Source organism: Dermochelys coriacea, chromosome 1 (assembly GCF_009764565.3).
Source record: "Dermochelys coriacea isolate rDerCor1 chromosome 1, rDerCor1.pri.v4, whole genome shotgun sequence".
Classification (NCBI taxonomy): domain Eukaryota; kingdom Metazoa; phylum Chordata; order Testudines; family Dermochelyidae; genus Dermochelys; species Dermochelys coriacea.
In genome coordinates, this window is record NC_050068.2 from 37832224 (window position 1) to 37855941 (window position 23718).

A 23718-nucleotide genomic window follows, 5' to 3' on the forward strand; every position below is an offset into this window, starting at 1 on the left:
CTTCTGTAAGAGACATTCTAGAGTCCCCATGACTTGGAGAGGGGATTTGAAGTTTGCCACGGGGCTAGCTGTTTCATCAGGGATGTGTTTTTTTGCCATCCTGATGAAGTTTCACCCAAATTTGGCCAACGTTATCAGTAGACAATTATTACAGCTTCACAACTAAATTCTCCAAAGATTCCAACCACACCGTTCATGTTCCAGTCTAGGGATGCAAGGGCAAAGCAGACTCTCCCTGCAACTGCTGCTTTTGGCTGCTTTGGGCCAATTTGGAACTGAAAGCAGGGAGACTGTATTCCCTGAACTCACAATGCTCCCTTAGCTGGGCTCAGGCACCATGATGGAGGAGGCTGTGCAAACTGAATCCAGAAGGGACAAGGATCAGAGCTGGTATAGGAAAGAAGAGAGAAAATGAGACTGGGACTTTGGAGATTGGGTGGGGAGAGACTTGGACTGGCTAGGCTAAAAGACTGGCAGCCAGAGTGAGGGAGCTGGGACTAGTTGGGCAAAAGAGTTGGAACTGGGGGCAAGGAGGAAGGGGGTGCAGAGGACACTAGGGGCCAGATCTGCCAAGGAGACAGAATATAGGGGGAGAACTGGGACTAGGTGGGCACAGAGACACGGAGCTGAGGACGAGGAGGCTGAGATTGTTGAGAAAACTCAGACAGCGAGACTGGGGACTAGCACAGGGAGAAATAAACCAAAGAGGGATGACTGGAAGCAGGAAAGAGGGGAAGATTACACACAGATCAGATTGAGAGAGACTGGGAGTGGCAAGCCCAGTGGGGTAGACTAGAACTGACTGGGCAAAGAGACTGGGATAAGGAAGAGGGGTGCGGAATAGACAGAACTGGGACAAGGACAGGTTGTAAGGGACAAGGTGGAAGAGGCAGGCTTTGAGGGAACTGGGGCAGAAGAATCTGTGACACTGGAGCACAGTCTCCTCCAGAACCTAGAATGAAACCCAAGATTTCTGAATCTCACCATTCCTCTGCTGTCAGCAATACCTATGAAACCCACTGGCAGTGTTTCTCATCCATCTTGAACACTGGTTATGTAGAGGATGATAGCCTATTACTATCAGTTACCGCTTTAGCTCAAGTGGCTGAGCTCTGTGTGGTGGTTCTAAAGGTTCTAACCCTGCAGATCAACCAGCTGGGTGTACATGATACATTTGTTTTTTCAATTTGCTTTTTTAAAAACCTAGGTATAATTACACACAAAATCCTACATTAAAGGAACATTAAGGTTGTAAATTTGAGCACTCAAAAATGAAGAAATGCCAGAATTAAGGTTGTCTGTGTAATTGTAATTCAGATCCCTGGTATGTAATGCACTATGATACAGTCTTTAATTATATGATCACAGGATCTTGTCTTATTCAGTGCAGAGGATGGATGGGTAAATCAGGGTAATGTAATGAAGGAGACTGTTGTCTAGGCCTCAGATGGTGCAGAATCTGAAAGTTATGTAGTGAATCAGGTAGGGGATTGCAGGAAGAGAAAAGATGGTGTCATAGTTAAGGTAGTTGAATGCTATCCTGGAAAACTGGATTCTATCTTTGCTTCTGCCACAGAGTCCCAGTGTGGTACTGGACAAGTCACTTAAACTAAACATGTCACATGTGATGGTAATTGTGTTCCTCATTTTCTGGGTGCCCCAACTGAGATGTGAGGGGTATGATTTGCAAAAGTACTGAGTACTCTCAGCTGAAACGGAAATCAATATTTGCTGCGCTTTCAGCATATAAAGGTAATGGTAAGTACTCTGAAAAATCAGGTCCTAGGCGTCTGAAATTGGACACCCCAATTTAGTACGTACATTTGACCTTAACTTTCTCTCTGCCTCAGTTTCCCACCTGTAAAATTGAGATAATACCATCCCTTAACAGGTCTTGTGGAGATTAATGTTTGTGAAGTGCACACATACAATAGTGGTGAGCATCACAGAAAAGCCTATGAAAAAATTAATAAATCTGTCTTCAGAGCAGGGTTTGAATCATGTGCAGAAAATAAGGCTAAGGGCCACACACTTTTATCCATGAGAATAAAACAAAATATTGAAAAATGGCTCATTCAGTGAGATAAGGCTTCATCCAGGCTGGTAGGGTTTATTCTTCTCAGACTTGAGACTAGGTCAGGATAAAACCTTAAAGATGCTGGCCTAGGAAAGACTGAGTGGGCTGAGCAGCTTGTAAACTGCAGCCCAGAGAAGACAGTGACAGAGACACTAAGAAAGAGACACAAACTGCAGCAAGTAGGCTGCCTCTCCCAGCTTAGAGATGGAGTAGCTGGGTAGAATAGAGCTTATTAAAGTTTTCAAGGAAAGGTTATAGTGTTTAGGAAAGGGGAAACTTGTGTACAGAACTTTGTTTTTTCCCTTTGCTCTGCATGTTAGGTACCTTTGTGTGCATAAATAATGCTTTGTTTCATTACGCTATTTTTGAGTCACTTTAATCAGCTGCTGTCATAGGCTCTCAGAGAAAAAGAGCTAATGTGGTTAGTATACAGGGGACTGCAGCCCAGAGATCCAGACTAAAAGTGGTAGGACTGCATGGCTGCACCTAGATGGGGTGAAAGTAGCGAAACCTATCTGCAAAGGGGTGTCCTTGAGAGGAATTAAAAGGATTCTGAAGTGCATGACACAAAGCTTCTACAAATTTGTAGCTAAGAACACAGAGAATTATACATCATTTTAAATGAAATTATACATTGTTTTAAACAATTCAGTGGTAGACAATTAAAGTAGCATATAATTCAACTTCTAAAAAAATGCTGCAGTGTTTGAACTACAAGTGTCAGTGAATGTTAAAATCAAAATGTCATATTAAGTTTTGTAATTTTTATAAACAATCCTAAATTGTGGAACTAAAACTATTCATCACTTCTGCAAGGATTGAAATAAAAGGGATTACATGATGAATGAGAGTTTACCTTTTTGGGCCTTCATTGTCTGTTCTTCAATTTGTCTTAAGCGCTCCATTAATTCTTCTTTTTCACGTTCTATTCTTTCCTTTTCCTTTTCTGCTATTTCCCTTTTTTTCTTCTCATTTTCTAATTGTGCTCTAAAAACAAAAATGAAATATATTACACAGTTGTGCATGAGTGCAAAAGGACTAAATTCTGCTTTCATTTACACCAGTTAAACTCAATTGAAGTCAAGGAATTTATTCTCAGTTCACGAAGATGTGTAAGCAAGAGCAGAATTTAGTACTAAGTGTTTCAGATTCAGTTTATCCTACAAACAAGTGTCAATAACTCAGTTATACCATTATTGCAATCTGGAATGTAGAAAGACTCTTAACACAACAGAGCTACAGAACCTGGGTCAAGGCTTGACCAAGTTACATCCAAGGGTTTAGTTCTGATATGGCCAAGGTTACGGTTTAATCTTTGCTGAAAATCACAACTGTGATTTTTAAAAGGTCAGAGAAAAGCCACGTTGTAACTGGGTTGAACTTGTATTGTCAAGGGCCCTTAGAGAGACAAGTTTTAAAGAATTAAGCAAAAGAGAACAAAGATATTTAGCAACAGAAATAGCTTTGAGAAATTATTGAGCTTTTCACAAAGACAATGTTTGCATTTTGAAAAGAGAAGCTTACTCTCCCTGTGCAAAAAGAAAAGGAGTACTTGTGGCACCTTAGAGACTAACAAATTTATTAGAGCATAATATATTTCGTGAGCTACAGCTCACTTCATCGGATGCAGTAACTGTGGTTCTTCAAGATGTGCGCCTCTCTGGGAGTGCCACCCTAAGTGCGCTTGTGCCCATGCACCTCAGATTGGAGATTTTAGGTAGCAGTGTCTGTTTGGCCCACGCGCGCATCCCCCACAGCCTCATGCCCTGCACCCTCATGCCACGTACCGATGCTATATAGAGCTGTGCACGCAAACCACCCTCAGTTCCTTCTCTACCGCAGAAGTCACTGAAAAGAACTCTGAAGCAGATGGGAGGAGGGTGGGTAATGGAGCACCACCAGGGACATACATCTCGAAGAACCACAGTTACAGCATAAGGTGAGTAGCCTTCTCTTCTTCAGGTAGTGTCCCTATGGGTGCTCAACTCTAGAGGACTATCAAGCAATATCCTCTACAAAGGGGTAGGGTTCACAGTTGAGTCTAGGATTGGAGAGAGAACAGTAGGGCCAAATACGGCATCAGAAACTGAGGAATGAGTGATTACATAGTGTTCAACAAATGTATGAATAGCTCTCCATGTCACGGCTCTACATATTTCTGCAATGGGAATGTTCTTGTTCAATGAGTTCATACCCTAGAGGAAGGTTGAAAATCATGAGATTGATAGCAGTAGGTAATGCAGACAGATATCCATCTACAGAGCCTTTGCTTGGAAATTGGAAATCCCCTACTTCTGTCTGCAATGGAGAGAAATAATCTGGGAGATTTCCTAAAGGCTTAGCTCTGTCTAAGTAAAAGGTTAATGTCCTCCTGACATTGAGCATAGTACTGTCACATCTCCTTTATCCTGGTGTGGCTTAGAGAAGAAAACTGGAAAGTGGATAGGTTGATTTATACGGAAGACTGAAGATAACATTGGCAGAAACTTGGGATGAGGTTGCAGTGTGACCTTATTTTTAAAGAAGGCTGTGAAGGGAGGGCATAGCATCAGAGCCCTATCTCACTCACTCTTTGATTAGAAGAAATGGCTACTAGAAATTCAGTTTTCAGAGACAGGTGTAGAAAGGAGCAGGTGGCCATAGGTTCAAAGGGAGGCCTTGTAAGACATGAGAGTATCAAGTTGAGGTCCCATGCCGGTGTAGGCCACCTGATTTGAGGAAATAGGTTGTCCAGTCCCTTGAGAAACCTCCTTGTTAGAGGATGAGCAAAGAAAAAAAAAAACCCTGGAAGGCTGTAACAGCTTACTGCTCAGGGAATTCTGCACCATTGTGTGTGCACAGAATTTATGTCCCCCACAGATTTCTTTGCTTCCCCACAGAAAAAAAAAAACCTTTCTGACAGGGAAGCAAAGGGAAGCTGCAAGAGCAGTCACACACTACTCCCTAACAGTGCAGGTACATCATTTCAGGCACCTGGAGCAGCCGGTGGAGAGGTAAATCACTGTGGGGCTGGGGACACCCCAGCCAGTGGCTCCTACCCTGAGCTGGGATCAGCTGATAGTCCTGGCTGGGCTGGAAGCAGGAAAGGATGGTACTTTCTCTTCCCCTGCAAGGAGTGGCTGGGGTTGTGTCAGATCCACTCCCAGAGACTTCCCCCAGCTGCAGGAAGCTCAGCATCCTCCCCTGCTTGCTACCCTCATCGTTCCTCAGCTGTGAGGGGAGGGGTCGCTGTACAGGGAGCTGCTCCCCCAGCCACTCAACCCCCGTGCATCGGGACCTCCCATACGTAGACACCCCTGCCAAGCTTGGTACATACAGAAGCCCCCTAGCCCTCCATACCCAAACCCCACCGCACTGAACTTCAAACCTTGCATCTGGAGCCCCCCTGCTTCTAGACCCCCACCCCTGCATCCCCACTGAGATCCCTGCACTCAAACCCCCACTGTGATGCCCCACCCTCTGCAATACCCTGAGCCTGGACATCCAGACCCCCATACCACTGACCCCCAAATAGCTGCATCGAGGCCGCCACCCCACTAAGTCCCACTCCCCCAGCACCCTGCCCCCACCACACTCCTCTGCTGAGTCCCAATCAGATTCACCTGGAAGCCCCATTGCCCCTGCACCTGCACCTGGAATTACCTCCCGCATGAGCCTCTGTGCATCCAGATCCACCCATACCTAGACCCCCGCACTGAGCTGCCTGCACCCAGATTGTCCCACACAGAATCCTCCCACCCCACATCTGGATCCCCCCACACTGAGCCCCTCCACACTTGGATCCTACCTGGTTGAGCCAGCCTGCCCCACACCTGGTGCACCTGGCACAGAGGGGCAGGGCCCCAGGGTGTTTCTGGGGCAGGCCCAGGCCTTGTGCTGTGTCAAGGTTGGGTGCAGCCTCACCGCTGAGTCCGTGTTCCAGCATGGGGGATTGGGGGGCTGCAAGACGATCTCCCACCTTCGTGCAGCCAATGGCCTGTGCTCCCCACTGCTATGCTAGAGCCTCTGCATTTATTTATTGACAAATAAAACTTGCAGAATTTTAAAATAGTGTGTGCAGAATTTTAAATTTTTTGGTACAGAATGCCCTCAGGAGTAACAGCTGCCAAATGCACTTTTACAGAGCTTAAAGATAAACCTGTAATTTTTAGCTTTAAAATGTAATCTAGTTCAAATGATGAAGGAGAGTATGTAGATGAAAGACGTTTTAGGTCACACCAGTGTTTGAATCTCATCCACTTTTTGGTGTATGTGTAATAAGTAGATTGTTTCCTGCTATGAAACAACACTTTCTTCATGGCTCAGAATGAGTTGTTTCTAACCATACAAATCATCTAATTAGCCATACCTTCAGCTGGAGAACTCGGAGGTTGGGTGAATGATTTGACTATCCAAGAGCGGAGATAGGGGATGGTCTGGAAAACAACTGAGAAACAGCAAGCTGAATGAGGTAAGGAAACCATGTTTGTCACAGCCATGTTGAAACTATGAGAATAAACCTTGGCTTTCTTTATCTTGAACAGCACTTTGGATATCAGTGGAACTGGGGAAAATGCATACAGAATGCCTGGACTTCAACGACGTGACCCAGATCACTTCTTGAGCAGAACTGGGACCACTTCTTGGCAAATGAATGTCCCACACATTCTGTGGAATGCCACAACGCTGAAATATGTGGTGGAGTATAGTGGGATCTATCTCCCATTTGTGATCTTGTAAGAAATGTCTGCTGAGGGCATCCACTGTGGTGTTTTGAATGCCCAAAAGGTAAGCTGCTAAGATGCTGATCTGGTTTTGTATGCACCAATTCCAAAGTCCCACTGCTTTGGGGCAGAGGGAAGGTGATCTCACTCCCTCTTGGCAGTTTATATAAAACATGCATAACATGTTGTCCATCGGGATCTTTATGTATTTGCCCCTAATCAGTGGGAGGAAATGGATACAGGCATTTCTGACTGCTCTGAATTCCAACAAGTTGAAGTGGAGTGTGGACTCGGGAGACTGCCATCTGCCTTGAACAGTGTTAGTGTCTAGATGAGCTTCCCATCCCAGTAAAGATGCCTCTCCTTACTGATGTTGGAGATGGCTGAGTGAAGAGGACCTTTGTGAAAACATTGTGAGGGTTCTTCCACCAGTCAAGGCCTTTTTTGACTACCGAAGGCATGGAGAGTAGTTTGCTTGGTGAGTAAACAGTTCTGAGCTACCCCTGGATCCAGCACATGTGAAGTCTCCCATGATTTATTACAAAGGTGCCAGCCGCCATATGTCCCAATAGCTGAAGACAATATCTGGCCAATGTTTGAGGGTTGACTTGAACTGTAGTGACTAAATTGGCTAGGGCTATGAACCTGTAAGAAGGGAGAAAGGCTTTGGCTGTTACTGCATTGAGGTAAGCTCCTATGAACTCCAGTCGTTGTACTAAGGTTAAGGTGAACTTCTGGATGTTTAATTGTAGTCCCAGTCTGAGAAATAGGTCTACAGCCCTCTGAGTGGCCATCGAAGCTTCATTGAAGGACTGCCCTTTGAGCAAGCAATCACTGAAATATGGGAAAACCAGAGTTCCTTGTTTGCGAAGATGAGCCATTACCAGAGAAAGAACTTTTGAGAACACTCTGGTCACAGACTAGAGACCAAACGGGAGCACCATGTATTGAAAATGCTCTTGACCCAGAGTGATGCATAGCAACCTTCTGTGAGAGTGCTGGAAGGCTGAGGACCAGTCCCCTTCGTCCAATGATTGAATTATTGCTGCAAGAGTTACCATGTTGAACCTCTGAATCTTTACAAATCTGTTGAGTAATCTTAGCTCTAGAATAGGTCTCCAACTGCCATTCTTTTTTGGAACTAGGAACTACCTGGAGTACAATTTCCTCCCTCTGTGTTGTGTGGGAAAATGGAGTTACCTTTTTCATAACTATTGCTCTTTGAGATGTGTTGCTCATGTCCATTCCATTGTAGGTGTGTGTACTTGCCACATTCACTGATGCTGGAAGTTTTTCCTTGAGTGCTATCTGTAGGGAAGTAGCACGCACATGCACCAGTATAAAGGGTGCCACCAGTTCACCCCACTCTCAGTTCCTTCTTGCCAGAAACTACGACAATGGGGAAGGAGGGAGGGTCATGGAACGGACATGAGCAACACATCTCGAAGAACAGTTACGAAAAGGTAATTATCTTTTCTTCGAGTGCTTGCTCATGTCCATTCCATTGTAGGTGACTCCCAAGTAGTACCACCGAAGGGAGGGAAGAGCTAATGGACATGTCGATTGCAACACAGCTCTATCAAAGACATCATCATCTCTGGCCTGCTGAGTGATGGCATAATGAGTCGTGAATATGCGTACTGAAGACCATGTCACGGCCCTGCATATATCTTCGATAGGGACATGTGCCAGGAAGGCACCCGAAGATGCCTGCGCCCTTGTCAAATGGGCCTTCGCTACAGGTGGAGTCACAGCCTGCGCAAACTCGTAACAAGTACAGATGCAGGTGGTGATCCAATTTGAAATTCTCTGAGAGGACACTGAAAAGCCCTTCATCCTGTCAGCTGTTGGGATAAAGAGCTGGGCTGATCTGCGGAAGAGCTTGGTGCACACCAGGTAGAATACCAAGGCGCGCCTGACATCTAGAATGTGCAGCCGCCTCTCCCCACTGGTCGTGTGAGGCTTTGGACAGAATACTGAGAGGAAGATTTTTTGGGTTGACATGGAAGTGTGACACCACCTTAGGCAGGAAGGCCGGGTGAGGCTACAGCTGGACCTTGTCTTCGTAGAATACCGTGTATGCGGGCTCTGAAGTGAGGGCTTTAATCTCGGAGACTCGTCTCGTCGAGGTAATCACTACCAGGAATGCAATCTTCAATGACAAGTGGGAAAGGGAACAAGAAACCATGGGCTCAAAGGGCAGACCCGTGAGCCTGGAGAGGACTAGGTTGAGGTCCCATTGGGGAACCAGATCCCAGATCAGAGGAAAGAGCCTTTCAAGGGGGAACAGGAGGTTGGAAAATAACAGGGGAGCAGGATCCAGGACACAGGCTGGAAGGTCGCCCTCAAGCACACCCTCAAAATGCCTGCTTACCACCCGGCTGATTACAGGTGGAGCTTGAGTGAGCAGAATATGCCAGCTGATGGCTTTGCCAGCGCTTATAGCCCTTGTCCTTCTTGCAGAAGGGCTCCAGCTGAGGTTGGTTCCCAAACCTTTGGGTCTGTTGCGGCTTAAATTGCTTCTTTGCCAGCTCTGGCGTGTACAGGCCTAGGGTGTGCAAGGTAGCCCTCGATTCTTTCAGGCCATACAATTTACTGTCTGTCTGTTCGGAAAACAATGGCAGGCCATCGAACGGGAGGTCCTGGATGGATTGTTGAACCTCCGTCGAAAGGCCTGATGACTGCACCCAGGACACCTGCCTCATGAAATGGCCGAGGCCGTGGTCCGGGCCACAGAGACTGCTGCTTCTCCATGCCACTTGGAGGGCTGCCCTGGCCACTGCCCTATCCTCATTGAGGATAGTCAGGAATTTCTTCCTAGGCTTCTCTGACAGCAAGTCCATGAACTTGGCACTAGACTGCCAAATATTAAAATTGTAACTGCCAAGCAAGGCCTGATGGTTGGTTACTTTCAGCTGGAGGCTCTATGTAGAATAAATGTTTCTACCAAAGAGATCGAGCCTCTTTGCCTCCTTGTTCTTAGGCATCGATCTCGGTTGGCCCTGTCTATTGTGCTCATTGGCTGCCAACACAACCAGTGAGCTTGGGGCAGGGTGGGTATAAAGATATTCATACCCCTTAGCGGGGACGTATTATTTTTGTTCTGCCTTCTTGGAGATGGGGAGCAGTGAGGAGAGTGGCTGCCACAGGGCCTTAGTAATTTTTACCACTCCCTCGTGCACTGGCAATGCCACCCTGGACAGGAAATCCGAGGGCTCCGCCAGCTCCTCAGCTTCCAGACCCAGGTTTGAGGCGACCCTCTTCAAGAGCACCTGGTGAGCCTTGGCATTGTCCTGGGGAACCGGGTGAGAGGGCCCCACTATCACCTCATGAGGTGAAGATAAGGAGGCAGGTACAGATGGGTCTGCCAACTCCACCACTTCTACCAGGGGAGCCTCAGCCAAGGCTGGCTGGCCCTGGGAAGCCCACTCTCATTCCATGTCCAAGTCAGGGGGCGGGTGGGAGACTGTCGCCGATCATCTGTCAGATGCCCGTGAGGCCGACCTATGCCCCTGTGACAGTTGGGGAAATCTGCAGGGGTTCCAGAATTGCCAGGGGGCAGGCCACAGACTCTGGGGCCATGCTGCCACTGGTGGCCCAGCAGGGAATGTCGATGCCCCCGACAGATGGCCCTGGCCTGCAGGCAGGATCTCCTCCTTGCTGTTGGAGCCCAAGGAGGGGGATACTTGTCTGGGGGACCAGGATGATGACAAGGCAGCCTGTCTACCCCTATCCCGTTGGCTCTGGCCCTGGACCTCAGTGATTGCTTTCCGTGCCACAATCCCAGTGACTGGTGGCAGCGTTCGGTGGATCATGGACGGTACCCTTACAATAGATGCCTTACACTTAGCGAGTGACACTGCTCCATTGAGCAGTAGCGAGTAGACTGATTGTCCGAGACCATAGACGCGCCCGCGGTGAACCATACTGGTATTCTGGCGATGGTGACCGGCGTGTCAACCCTCCGGAGCGGTGCATGAGATGGGAGAGCAGCTTGGGCGTTTGTGGCACTAGGGCTCTGTGGACCAGTGCCACACCTCTGCAGGTCTGCACCAACCCACTGGCAATCGATGCCTCAAGCCTGAGGAATGCTGCCTGGAGTCCGGGGATCAACGCTGGGAACTCTGGCAAGCAAGCCAACCCCTTGGGTGGGGACTGGTGGCGATGTTCAGGCATGTGCTGAGGGGGCACCCCTGTGGCAGGGAACAGTGGCCACATTGATGGGGCCGTTGAAAGGGTCCCAACACAGGTTTACCCCTTGAACAGGGCACCTCACTGGCTGCTGTGGGTGGCATTGGCAGGGACAGAATGTCCTTAGTGGCCTGAAAGGCCTCAGATATGGATGGCACTGCCAAGTGCCTCTGCTGCTCCCCGAGATGGCAGGCGGGTCTTGGAGTGTGCTCAACCACTCAGTGGGAGTTGGGGCCTGACTCCATCTGGAGGGGAAGAGTTGCCCCACATGGGTCTTTGCTCTCCTCTGGCTCTCTCCTTCCCTTTACGGGACATAGGATAATGTCCCCTCCCGGCCTTCCTTTGCTTTTTAGCTGGTAACAGGGATAGGGATCGGCACCAGTCTGAGACTGATGTCGGCAGCTTGCTCTGCACCGAGGCCACGGTGCTAGGAGCAGAGTCCAATCTGGTTGGCTCTGAGGCTGGTGCAAGAGTCAACTCCATAAGGAGTGCTCGGAGACAAATGTCCTGCTCCTTTTTGGTTCACGGTCTGAAGCTCTTGCAAATAAGACACTTGTCGCTAATGTGGGTTTCCCCTAAGCACTTCAGACAGCTTCTATGGGGATCACTGACTGGCATGGGTTTCTTGCAACAGTCACAAGATTTGAAGTCCGGGGATTGGGGCATGCCCCATCCCTAGGCTAACTCCCGTTTGGGACTAACAAACTATCACTAAGTCCACACTAATGGAACTATAAAACTAATAAATTTTTAACTATATACAAAAAGTTCACAACTAGACACAGTTGAGAGGAGTAAGCTTGCCGAAGTAAGGAGACATTCCAGCACCGTCACTGGTAGTAAGTGGTGCCCCTTATACTGGTGCATACGTGCACCACTCCAGAGGGCACCAGAGCTGATCCCCTACGGATACCACCGAGGGAAAAACTTCCAGCACCAGTGCATGTGACGAGCACACACATCTACAATAGAATGGTCATGAGCAAGAAAAATAACTGGTTCTAGAGCACCCAGATTCAGAAGAGAGTCGATTTCCTGTCACAAAGGGTGCTCATAAGAGGGGCCCTGAACAGGGACAGCAAGGGGAATGGGTTGCGGGGAGGGAAGGAAGGTGGATGGAGTATTTTGTTGAAATAATCTCCAAAACTCACTAGTCCGTAGCAATATGTTCCCAGTTCTGACAGAAATGAGAAAGGCAGTCACCAAAGTGAGGGAGACTTGCAGATTGTTGTTGCAGGTAAGAATGGGGATGGTAACTCAGCACCTCGACCAATCGATGCAAAACCATGCTCTGAAGGGTTCCTAACCTCTGTTTGCCAGAAGCAGGGAATGGGTGGTGGGGGATGGATCACTTGATGATTACCTGTTCTGTTCATTCCCTCTGAAGCACCTGGCATTGGCCACTGTCAGAAGATAGGACACTGGGCTATATGGACCATTGGTCTGACCCAGTATGGCCATTCTTATGTTTTAATCAGTCAAATCTGGTGTTTCAAAATTATGGGTTGTGAGGTCAATGCCCGAGAAGTAGTTGGTCTCTTCTTCTGGAACCGCTGTCCCTTACATTGAGGTTCGTAATGATTCTGGGAGGAATCAGATCTCTGTGCCATTTGGGACCTACTGAACTTTCTTTTTTGTGCAGGGGTGTAAATTCCCAGAGAGTGCAAGGTGGTTCTAGAGTGTAGTCAGCCCTCTGTGATGATCACCTGAAATTGCTCCTTCTGGTCTGCTGGAAGATGCTCAATAAAGACATTTAACTTTGAATGGTTAGTATGGCTGTATTTCACCATGATGGCTTGATAATGGGCAATCCTAAATTGTAAGGTAGCCGATGTGTATGACTTACAGCCAAATAAATCAAGATGTTTTAAATCTTTATCATATCAATTTAGCATGGTGCTATCAACCATGTTCATTCACAGCATCAACCACAAGAGAGTTGGGGGATGGGTGCGAAAAATAAAAATTCAGAGTCCTTGGAGGGAACGTAATTTTTTGTCTACCCTCTTATGGGGGGATGGTACTGTGGTTGGAATATGCCAAATTATTTTTGCAGGGTCTAACAAGGCCTCACTAACAGGTAGTGAAATGCCAGCAGATGATGAAGTGTGCAGAGTATCAAGTAATTTATGTGCAATTCCTTAACCTCCACCGGTGGAATTTGCAAGGGGTCCACTATCCTTTTAATGAGGACCTGGAACAGTTTAAAATCATCAGCCAAGGACAATGGAGAAGGCATTTCAGCTTCATCTGAGGAGGAGAAAGGGCAATCTGTCCAATCTTGCTTCCTGCCCCTCAAAGATCTCCACTTGTGGATCAGGAACCTTAGAAAGAGAGGCTGGTGGGAACTGTCTGCTCTTCTCCTGGTAAGAAAAACTAGGGGCCCTGGAGAATTGCTGTATGGGTTCAAGGGTCCCAGTATGGCTACTGAGGTGGTACATAAGGCATGGGTGCAAGCACCCAAGTGTGTCCATACCAGCATGGTGGAGCGCATCTCTCACAAGGATAGTCCGACACCTTAGAGATCTCGGGATAGAAAGTTCCTTGATAATGGAAGGGAAAGCCTCAGACAGAAATGTGAGAAAATGATGAAAAGTCCCCTCCTCCTCCTCCTCACTGGGTAGAGATAGGCATAGACTCCGTCGGTACTGGCCAAATCTCTGGGAATGAGAAGTGGTTGGTACCAAGAATGGGTCGGTGCCAAATAGGGGAGATTCAGGTGTTTGTTACTGCCAAGTCCCAAGAAAATCAAAACTCTTGCAGTACTGAACAGTGTACAGTATCAATGAGGCAAGTTGGGCGGGGTAACTGTGGCAGAAGGCACAGACAGTACCAAAGATCTCATGCTCTCCAACGAATGACCAGTAGGTGGCGGTCTTTTGTGGAGCTGAAGTGCTGGATACTGAGGTCCTAGTAGACTCTGTCTGTACCAATTTAGGTCATCTACTCTCTGCCACACCTATCACCTGATGGTACTGATCTTCCCGAGCTGGAATCCTTACAGTCCTTATGCTTGCTGGTGGTCACAGTACCTGAGGAACCTGCAGCCTTGTCAGAAATCATAGAATATCAGGGTTGGAAGGGACCTCAGGAGGTCTAGTCCAACCCCCTGCTCAATCAGTAGGTGCCAAAGTGAGTGTCTGAATCTGATACCATCTCTTTGAGGTAGATTCTCTATCCAGAAGACCACTTTCTAGAGTCTTTTTGAGAGGATTCCAGAGATTTCCTCTTCAATGCTCTAGAGGCATGCTGTGCCGAGGAGGTTAAGTGATAGACCTGTTCAAAGACCGTTGTATGGTAGGGTGGCCCCTGGCTGGATCGAACCCTCCACCATAAGGAGACATAGTATAAGTTCCTGGTTCTTTCTGGCCCTCAACTTCAATTTCAGACAGAAACTATACTTTTGGGGAACATGCGACTCCCCAAGGCAACGGACACACTGGGAGCATCTGTCACTGACTTGGACAGCCGCTCGGCACAAAACGGAACTTTTAAAACCAGGAGAATCAGGCATACCCTCAGCATACTGTAAAATCTCCTATCTGAGGCGCAAGCGCACATAGAACAGAGCACCCATAGAAACACTACTTGACGAAGACAAAGTTTTCTAGTAAAGCCAGATGACCCATACCAATCCATGATCTAATTTACATATTCAAAAGTGGACAGGTAGAATTTTACCTTCTGGGACCCCAGGTACTTTGTGATTCCATGGCCTGTTCTCGCAAAACGCTTTAGATGTATTTTATTCTGGTTCACAGAAGACTGTTAATGTCATACCTTTCCAACTGTTTCTGATGTTTCTCCTCTCTAGCTTGGGCCTTCATCTGTTGCACTTCAATTGTATCAGGCTTTCTCCTTCTCATGTACAGTTCATGATTTCCCATACACAATGCCAAAATCCGTTTATTAATTCTCAGACGAGGTGCATAAAAAACAAAATCCTAGCAACAAAATATTTTAAAGTTTAATTTAAGTGCAGCTCTTACAGTCTAAAAATCTAGAATTTAAGCTAAAATCAATGCATTATATGTTTGGATTTGTAAGATTAAATATAATTTTACAGCAATCTTGACATTTTATCTCTTGCCAGTCCAATGGCAGAAATCTATAGCAGTGTTCCCCAAATGATGGGTCCTGATCCCCACAATGAGTTGAAGGAAGATTGTAAAATGGGCCATAAGCCTGGCATGGAAAGGAGGCCCAGGGAAAGAGGGGGAAGTGAGCCTACACCACACTCACCCTACAGTGGAAGCTCTTGTCCTACATGGCTTGGCCAAGCTCCTCACTCGGGGCATTGTAACCTGGTCTATAGGGTCACAGCGCCACTCAGTTTGGTCCAGTCACCCCTCCACTGTGAAGTGAATGCGGGTTTCGGCCTACTTTCCAACTCAAACCCCATGGGATTCCCCTCTGCACTGAACTGGGATTAGAGTTGTGGTGCCCCTTCAGAGGGACAAGAAGAAGGATGCTGGCCTATGATTTTGGAACCCCAAATTTGGACCCTAGGTGAATCTCACACACACAAAAAAGATTAAAAAAGCAGTTCATGGGTCACCTTAGTAAAAAGTTTGGGAACCACTGATATACAGACTACCAGCTGAAAGAACTATCAATGTTATGAAAACTGTGGGAGAATATTCACTGTTCACTTTAATATTTTGGCTAATTCATGAAGTTTAATTTTGTGCCCAACCTATACTTCAGAAGGAAGATGCTGCAGTGGTGGACAGCAGCAAAAAGTTGTAAGAAAACTGGGAAAAAGCAGAAATGTAACTTTAAGGGATATTGTACACCAGCTGTCCAACCTGAACTAATAAATGTATTAGTGGAAAAATATCCATAAATCGTCCAAAAACATCCAAAATGTGGATAAGACAAGAACAAGATAAAAATAGCATATTCTCTCTATACTTTAAAATGAACATTTCCTTTTGATTATGAGTTATTCCACAACTGAGAAGTCTAAGTAATTGAGAGGGGCTCTTGGTGCTATTTACACAGCAGAAAAGAGCTACTACTTATGCAAAAGTGTCAGAGCATGTTTAAAATCCTCATAAAAGAAAATATCCCACAGACTTTACTTACAGGGGCCTTTTTGTCAATCGGCTTTATGACAAACTTTTTGTCATTAAATGAGATGTTTCTGATTTCACTCCAAGGGAAACCAATCTTGGGTGTCAACCTTCAAAAAACAAAACCAAACCAAAAAACTATTTTTAAATCAAAGGCACAAAAATATGCATTTCCACCAAATATTTAAATCCATCTTTATTAACTTTGTATTGTTTTTTTAATCACATTTTATATGTTATGGTTACATTACCAAACAGTTAATGAAGGAATGATAAAGAGTTAACAGATGTTTTAATTAATGTTTAATTGTTACAGATAGTTATACTGTGTACAGAATCAAAAGTTTCCTTATAACTAACTATAGCACCTTCTACTGATATGCTCATATCCTTTAATCTTTAAACACATACTATTCATGTTATAAGACTGGTACAAAAATCAATAATTTATTGCCCTTTTATAAACAATTAGAAGTATACCTGTTATAAAATGAGTGACTGTTTTAGCAAAAGAAACACTCAAAAGTCTGTCACTATAACAAAGACAGAAGTTAAATCATCTTCCTTAAGTAATTTTGCATTTTGATTAAAGTTAGTTGTGCAATTTGAGTTGCTACACTGATTCCCATAATTCAACTTAAACTTCATCCACTGCATTGTTTTCAGTTAAACATTCCAATATAATTTTTACCAGAAATAGTTGAAACATGTTGTGCATTGCATTACATTACATTAATCATGAATATTTTTCTCAATTGGACTAGAAGTCTTTTCCATTTACATTACAGTATCACAATTACAAACAATAGCAGCAGTTAGCAACTGAAGATGTATTTCAGATCAGAAAAAGGTATTTCTTTCTATTTCATCGCCCTAAATGAATATTTCCTCCAACTCTTAGAAGCTACAATGCCACCTAATGGCAATTTAGGTTTGCCAGGGATACTCTCAGGGATTACATTTATTAGTTTGAAGGCAGGTATTTTGAATATAGATGGTATTGGCTATGTGATGTTAAGCTCACAATGTTTAATTTAGAAAATTCATGACGACTTTGTTTGCTAGTATTGTGATTCTTAAGAGTTCCTTTATTATATATTCTTTCTATATCTGAAATGATGGGGAAAGAGAACAAAGGAGGAATGGGTGGACAGAAAGCTTTTCTGACCTCCCAAACAGAACAAGATGTTTCAATCTATTAACAAAAAGAAAAGGAGTACTTGTGGCACCTTAGAGACTAACAAATTTATTAGAGCATAAGCTTTCGTGAGCTACAGCTGTAAGCTGTAAGCTGTAAGCAAGGACTGGTCTGTCTCCCAAGATCTGAGAGAGCGATGGCTCGTCTCCAATGCATCATCAAGGATCTACAACCTATCCTGAAGGACGAGCCATCGCTCTCTCAGATCTTGGGAGACAGACCAGTCCTTGCTTACAGACAGCCCCCCAATCTGAAGCAAATACTCACCAGCAACCACACACCACACAACAGAACCACTAACCCAGGAACCTATCCTTGCAACAAAGCCCGTTGTCAACTCTGTCCATATATCTATTCAGGGGATACCATCATAGGGCCTAATCACATCAGCCACACTATCAGAGGCTCGTTCACCTGCGCATCTACCAATGTGATATATGCCATCATGTGCCAGCAATGCCCCTCTGCCATGTACATTGGCCAAACTGGACAGTCTCTACGTAAAAGAATGAATGGACACAAATCAGACGTCAAGAATTATAACATTCAAAAACCAGTTGGAGAACACTTCAATCTCTCTGGTCACTCGATCACAGACCTAAGAGTGGCTATACTTCAACAAAAAAGCTTCAAAAACAGACTCCAACGATGAATTGGAATTAATTTGCAAACTGGATACAATTAACTTAGGCTTGAATAGAGACTGGGAATGGATGAGTCATTACACAAAGTAAAACTATTTCCCCATGGTATTTCTCCCTCCCACCCCACCCCCCACTGTTCCTCTGATATTCTTGTTAACTGCTGGAATTAGCCTACCTGCTTGTCACCATGAAAGGTTTTCCTCCTTCCCCCCCCTGCTGTTGGTGATGGCTTATCTTAAGTGATCACTCTCCTTACAGTGTGTATGATAAACCCATTGTTTCATGTTCTCTGTGTGTGTGTATATAAATCTCTCCTCTGTTTTTTCCACCAAATGCATCCGATGAAGTGAGCTGTAGCTCACGAAAGCTTATGCTCTAATAAATTTGTTAGTCTCTAAGGTGCCACAAGTACTCCTTTTCTTTTTGCGAATACAGACTAACACGGCTGCTACTCTGAAACCTGTGAATCTATTAACAGTTTTCTTTGAAGAATAAAAAAATTACACTTTATACCAGTGCAGTTTTGTTCTACAAGCTCTGCTTCTAATTGTAACTATTACAAATAAAATGCTTCCTATTTTAAAAGAGTACTTCCACTTTTGCCATACTAACAAGATATTGTCCTTGTTGTTACTCTCACTGAAGAGAGTGGGAAGCACAGAGAGCATCCATACCAAAAAAAAAAAAAAAACACGTTGTAAGCCACTCAATCTTCAAAATGTGGAAATCCAAACTGAAACCCACAAAGTGGGAGTAAATGCCCCTTTAATTTGAGAGGAATTCAAAAAACCTCCACTAGTGAACTTTTCTTCCACTTTCTCTCTCGTTATTTAATCTGTAACATATTTGGGACAAAACTGTCTCTTATTACATGTATGTACAGTGCCTAACACAATGGGGTCCTAATTTCTGTTGGGACACTATTATTATAATACACATAATAAAAACAACTTACTTGTCATCATGCTCATAAATATTCAGACCCAAAGCATCAACACCTAGCCACAATTCAGTACCCTTTTTATTCTTTATTTCAAAGTAGTTGACGCCATACATTTCCAGATCTTGTGCAATCTTGAGGTATTCCATCATAGAATCTTCCCTGATGAGAGAAGATAGCGTAACTAAGACAAACAAAAATGAATTATGTATATGAGTGGAGAAACTAAAGAATGCCTAAATTTGACATTTCAAGTTAATAATTTTATTTAATTCCTCTTGAGGAATTCACCTGGAATTCTATCCGGGTACTTATACAGCTGTTATCACCATAGTATCGAGTTCCTCACAATAATTAAATTTTATCCTCAAACACCACTGTGAGCTAGGGAAGTATTACATCCATTTTACAGATGGGGAATGGAGGCACAGGATAGATAACTAACTTGCCCAACATCACACCCCCAAGTCTAGTGCCCTATCAACTAGGCCATTCTTCCTGTCTGACCTGAATGGGGGGGAGGGGGGAAGGAGGGAGTGTTAAACAAAACCAAAATAATTTGAAATACCCCCCCATCCCCAAAACTTAAGCTACATGGGACAATTTCTGAATAATTACCTTAACATCCCTCTGTGTTCTTCATGCCAGTTCTGTATTCTTTCTTCCCACTGTTCTTTTGTCAATTTGTGCTGTTCTAGAACACTGTCAATAAAAGAGGCTGCTATGAAATGAAACTGACAAATGATCTGATCCATAAAATACACGAATAGTTATAAGCTCTATACCTGAACTTAATACATAATAATATTTATGCCAAATAAAAAAGTTGAACAGATTCAGGGTAAAATATTTAACTGGCATTTTCATTAATACACACTTTATAAAATTTGATTTTCAAAGTACTCCAAGATGTCTAAAAGCGTGAAATAAATCATTTGAGGAGAAAAAACCACCCCTGTTTCAGTTTTAACAATTGTTTAAACTTTCACTGTGACACAAGCATATCCATGCATAATTTTAATTCATAGCTTCAGCAATTTAAATTTGTGGGATACAGATACCATGTTTGAATATGAACTAGACAAAATACAGAACAGAAAACTTTCCAACTCTTATAGCACGAATTAAAGAACTCCTATACACCCACAAATACACCCAAACTTTCCAGTTTATTCCTAGAACTAGACCACCAGTTCTGCTGTTAGCTGGAAGAGAATGTGGGAGTACTTGCAAAAGAAACAAGACTAGGTTTCAGGACAAACTAATAATGTCACAAGCAGCTTTTAAACTTAAGGGTTGTTCATGTTAGCTACAGTCATGGACCTGTGTTTCAACCTCTTAGAACGTATAAGCATAGTACAGCAACGTGGCCTGGCACAGCAACAGCAGAAACCAAGTGCACGATATAAGGAACTGTTGTTTATTTATGTTAGTTAGTTACTAAGATTAAAAGTGTTTGTATGTCTTCTGAAAGTTAAACCACAGAAAGTTTTATCTCACTTTTAGTCCACATAGCTAACTTTTTTTTAACATTCCTGTAGAAACTGTTTTAAAAGGTGACTGGTCAGAAGAGAGAGTGCAGAAGTGATCTTACTGAAGAAATCAGCTCAATTGAGTTCCAGCTCTTCCTTGTTATTGACAAAAGTAACATTTACTACTTTTTTTCCTCTTTCTAGCACCATTCAACGATGAGTAAGTGAACTAGATTCTGTTTTGCCTCATACACCAATAATTCAATTCATACAATACAATTCAAGTACTGACCGTTGCTGGTGACAATACAGATGTTAGAATAAAACAGAACTTGACCGTCATACCCAGGGCAGAGTTTCCAGTGCTGGCTGTTAAAAAGTACATCTGAACTAAAGACAAACAGGATGTCTGAATTTTAAATTAAGCATATTTCAGCTGGAGCTCACCTACAGACAAAATGGACCAAACAATCCAATTATCACAGTTACTTTTCAAAAAAAAGACCATACTTTGGAGTCTGAGTAGTAAGCTTGTCCAAGCTTTAATCTTGTATAAAATAGACTTCAACATACTTAAACTTGCTTTTCTTTTTGAGAAAGGCTTTCAATATTAGAATATTTAAAACTGTTAGATAAGTATGTGGCTGGGACTCAGGTACTACTGCAATACATACACTCCAGGCTTCTACTGTGCAAGGCACCACACACACACACACACACACGCAGGCACGCACACCTGCACAAAAAAGATTATCTCTGCCGCAAAGAGCTTTCAATTTAAGTAACAGATCTTACTATAGTGAGCACCAGTCATGGCCATTCTTATTAAGGCTGCAAGACACTTTCTGTTAAGTTTCTGAGTAGCAGCCGTGTTAGTCTGTATTCGCAAAAAGAAAAGGAGTACTTGTGGCACCTTAGAGACTAACAAATTTATTAGAGCATAAGCTTTCGTGAGCTACAGCTCACTTCATCGGATGTTAAGTTTCTGGTTTTCACGGGCTGACATCAACACTAGAATTTCATGTTTAGTTCACAAGTTTTCCATCACCGTGATCTCTTCCCCAAAATAAATTTATTTGTAAAAATTAAAGCAAAATCTAGCCAGCTGATTTTGAATTATGGGAAACTGAAAGCAACTTTAGCTACTTAAAAATGATCCTTTTACTTCTTTGAGTTGGGAGGGGAACTGATTTGGAAAATAGTTTGGAGCATTTGAAAACTGAATTCTGAGCAGGTGCAATATATTTTTATTAAGTCAAGAGATGAACAATTGGATGCATTGTACACAACTATATAAAATGTACACTTTTCAAATCTACTTAAGATGGCAGCAGTCTGATATTTCAACTAACTATCTCTCAACCTACAACTCTCCAACAACCTTCGTATCCCTACCCTTTCAAAATGTGAGGCACACAGAGGTGATAGGTTTGTTTTTTGTTTTTTTGCCCTTTTAAATTATCTGAAGCCATAAATGGCTTACATATCTTAAGAGTCTAAAAAGTACAGGGAGATGAGCAGTCCCTTGTCATTGTCCTTAAGTCTGGCCCTGAACTTAACACAAAAACTAGAGAAACACATTATAGTACATACATACAGAGAAGCAGCATGAAATGCCTTGACTGTGCCAATCTGGCCAAAAATATCCTGGGTAATCATTGAAATCTTATAATTGAGCAGTCCTAGTAGCTCCATATTTTCTAGGTTGAAACTACTATTTATAAAAAGAGTGGAAAGCCTAAAATTAGACAGACATGCTTGGTTTTATTTCACAGGCCCATTTTGCACTGCCCTCTCATACCATACTTCTCTTGCTTGCTCTACCAGAGTTTAAAGTTTCCACAAATTTTAATCGTAGAATTCATGTAAATATCATTTGAAACTGGTTGCTCAAGAGAACAAAGCAGGCAGAGTAGAGGGATATTGAGAAATATATGTACTTGTGATAATGTCACACAAACATGTACCTGAAAATAAATCCTGGGTTGTTTGTTGATTAGCCAACTGTACTCAGATTTTTATTCACCTTACAGCTTGTAACACTATCCTGTCCTCCAATTTGGTGGCATGAACAGGAACATTACCTCCAAGTACACACTTGTTTACTGCATTGTTTTAAGTAGCAGTATAAGAATCTGCCTGTGCTATCCACACAAAGAGCACTAGCATAACTATATATTATGGTTATGGGCATTAGTATTCTAATACTTTTTGATTGCTAATATGTACAGGAAAACACAATGCTATAATCATGCTCAGAAACCATATTATAATCTCAATCTTAACAGGCCATAAGTTTTTAGGTAGGATGCCAGGAGAAGCTCTCTTTTTTTAGATTGTTAAACTTTGTCTAGCCTCGTGTTTTTATTAGAAAGCGTTTAGTTTTCTTTGGAAAAATATGTTTTTATAAAAATGTTAAGTAACTTAACGTAACTTACAAAAAAGGGGAAGAAGTACCAGAAAAAATCCAAAATTTCAAGAGATGAAAATAAATGTGAAATAAGGAATAGAGTCGGGCAAATAATTGATTCTTCAGTTCACTGGTAGTTCTGAAAAATGAGAACAAGTATTCTGTTCAGTTCAAACCATCAAACACACACTGGAAAATTTTGATGAATCAAAAACATCTGTTCTGGGGAGAATGAAACATTGTCATTCTGAATAACTACGAGTTGCTATGAATTACTCCTGAGGGCATTCTGTGCCAAAAAATTAAAAATTTTGCACAGAATTATTTTAAAATTCTGCAAATTTTATTTGTCAAATAAATGTGGAGGCTCCACCATGGCACTGGGGAGCACAGGCCACACAGAGGTAGGAGATCACTATGCAGCTCTCCTCCAGGACACAGACTCAGTGGTGAGGCTGCCTGCCCACACCAGATGTACCAAGTGTGGGCAGGCAGGCTCAGCAAGCTAGGATCCAAGTGTGGAGAGGCTTAGAGTGGGGGGGATCCAAGTGTGGGTTGAAAGGGTTCTGTGTGGGGTAATCTGGGTGCGGGTGGCTCAGTGGGGGATCCAGGTGTGGGGGGAGATCTGGATGCACAGGGACTTGTTGGGAGGTTCTGGGTGCAACAGTAATGGGACTCTGTAGGGGAGTCCAGGTGAAGGTGGTTGGGGCTCAGTGGGGGGCAGGGTCCAGATACTGGGGCAGTGGGTGACTTGTTAGGGTGGTCCAGGTGCAGGGGGCGCAGAGCTTATTGGGAGGGGGTTCTGAATGCAGGGGGGTGAGGCTCAGCAGGACGGTCTTGGTATGAGGGGGTCAGGCGGATGGGGGAGCAGCTCCCTGTACAGGGATCCCTCTCCCTGCAGCTGAGGAGCGATGGGTGCAGGAAGCGGGGAAGAGTTTGCAGAGCATCCTGCAGCTGGGGGAGAAATCTGGGGGTGGGTCTGACCCAGCCCCGGATGCTATGCAGAGG

At 44.0% G+C, this 23718-nt stretch overlaps 1 protein-coding gene across 1 annotated transcript in view; it reads right to left on the minus strand.

Moving 5' to 3' along the window:
- RDX (radixin) overlaps positions 1 to 23718 on the minus strand; it is a 99894-nt gene that overhangs the window by 9957 nt on the left and 66219 nt on the right. The window contains exons 6-10 of the mRNA XM_038413896.2: positions 19447 to 19530; positions 18844 to 18990; positions 16060 to 16156; positions 14752 to 14915; positions 2934 to 3064 (exon numbers count right to left, since the gene is read on the minus strand). Of these exons, the coding sequence (XP_038269824.1) occupies positions 2934 to 3064; positions 14752 to 14915; positions 16060 to 16156; positions 18844 to 18990; positions 19447 to 19530 (623 nt within the window). The remainder of the gene's footprint in view (positions 1 to 2933; positions 3065 to 14751; positions 14916 to 16059; positions 16157 to 18843; positions 18991 to 19446; positions 19531 to 23718) is intronic.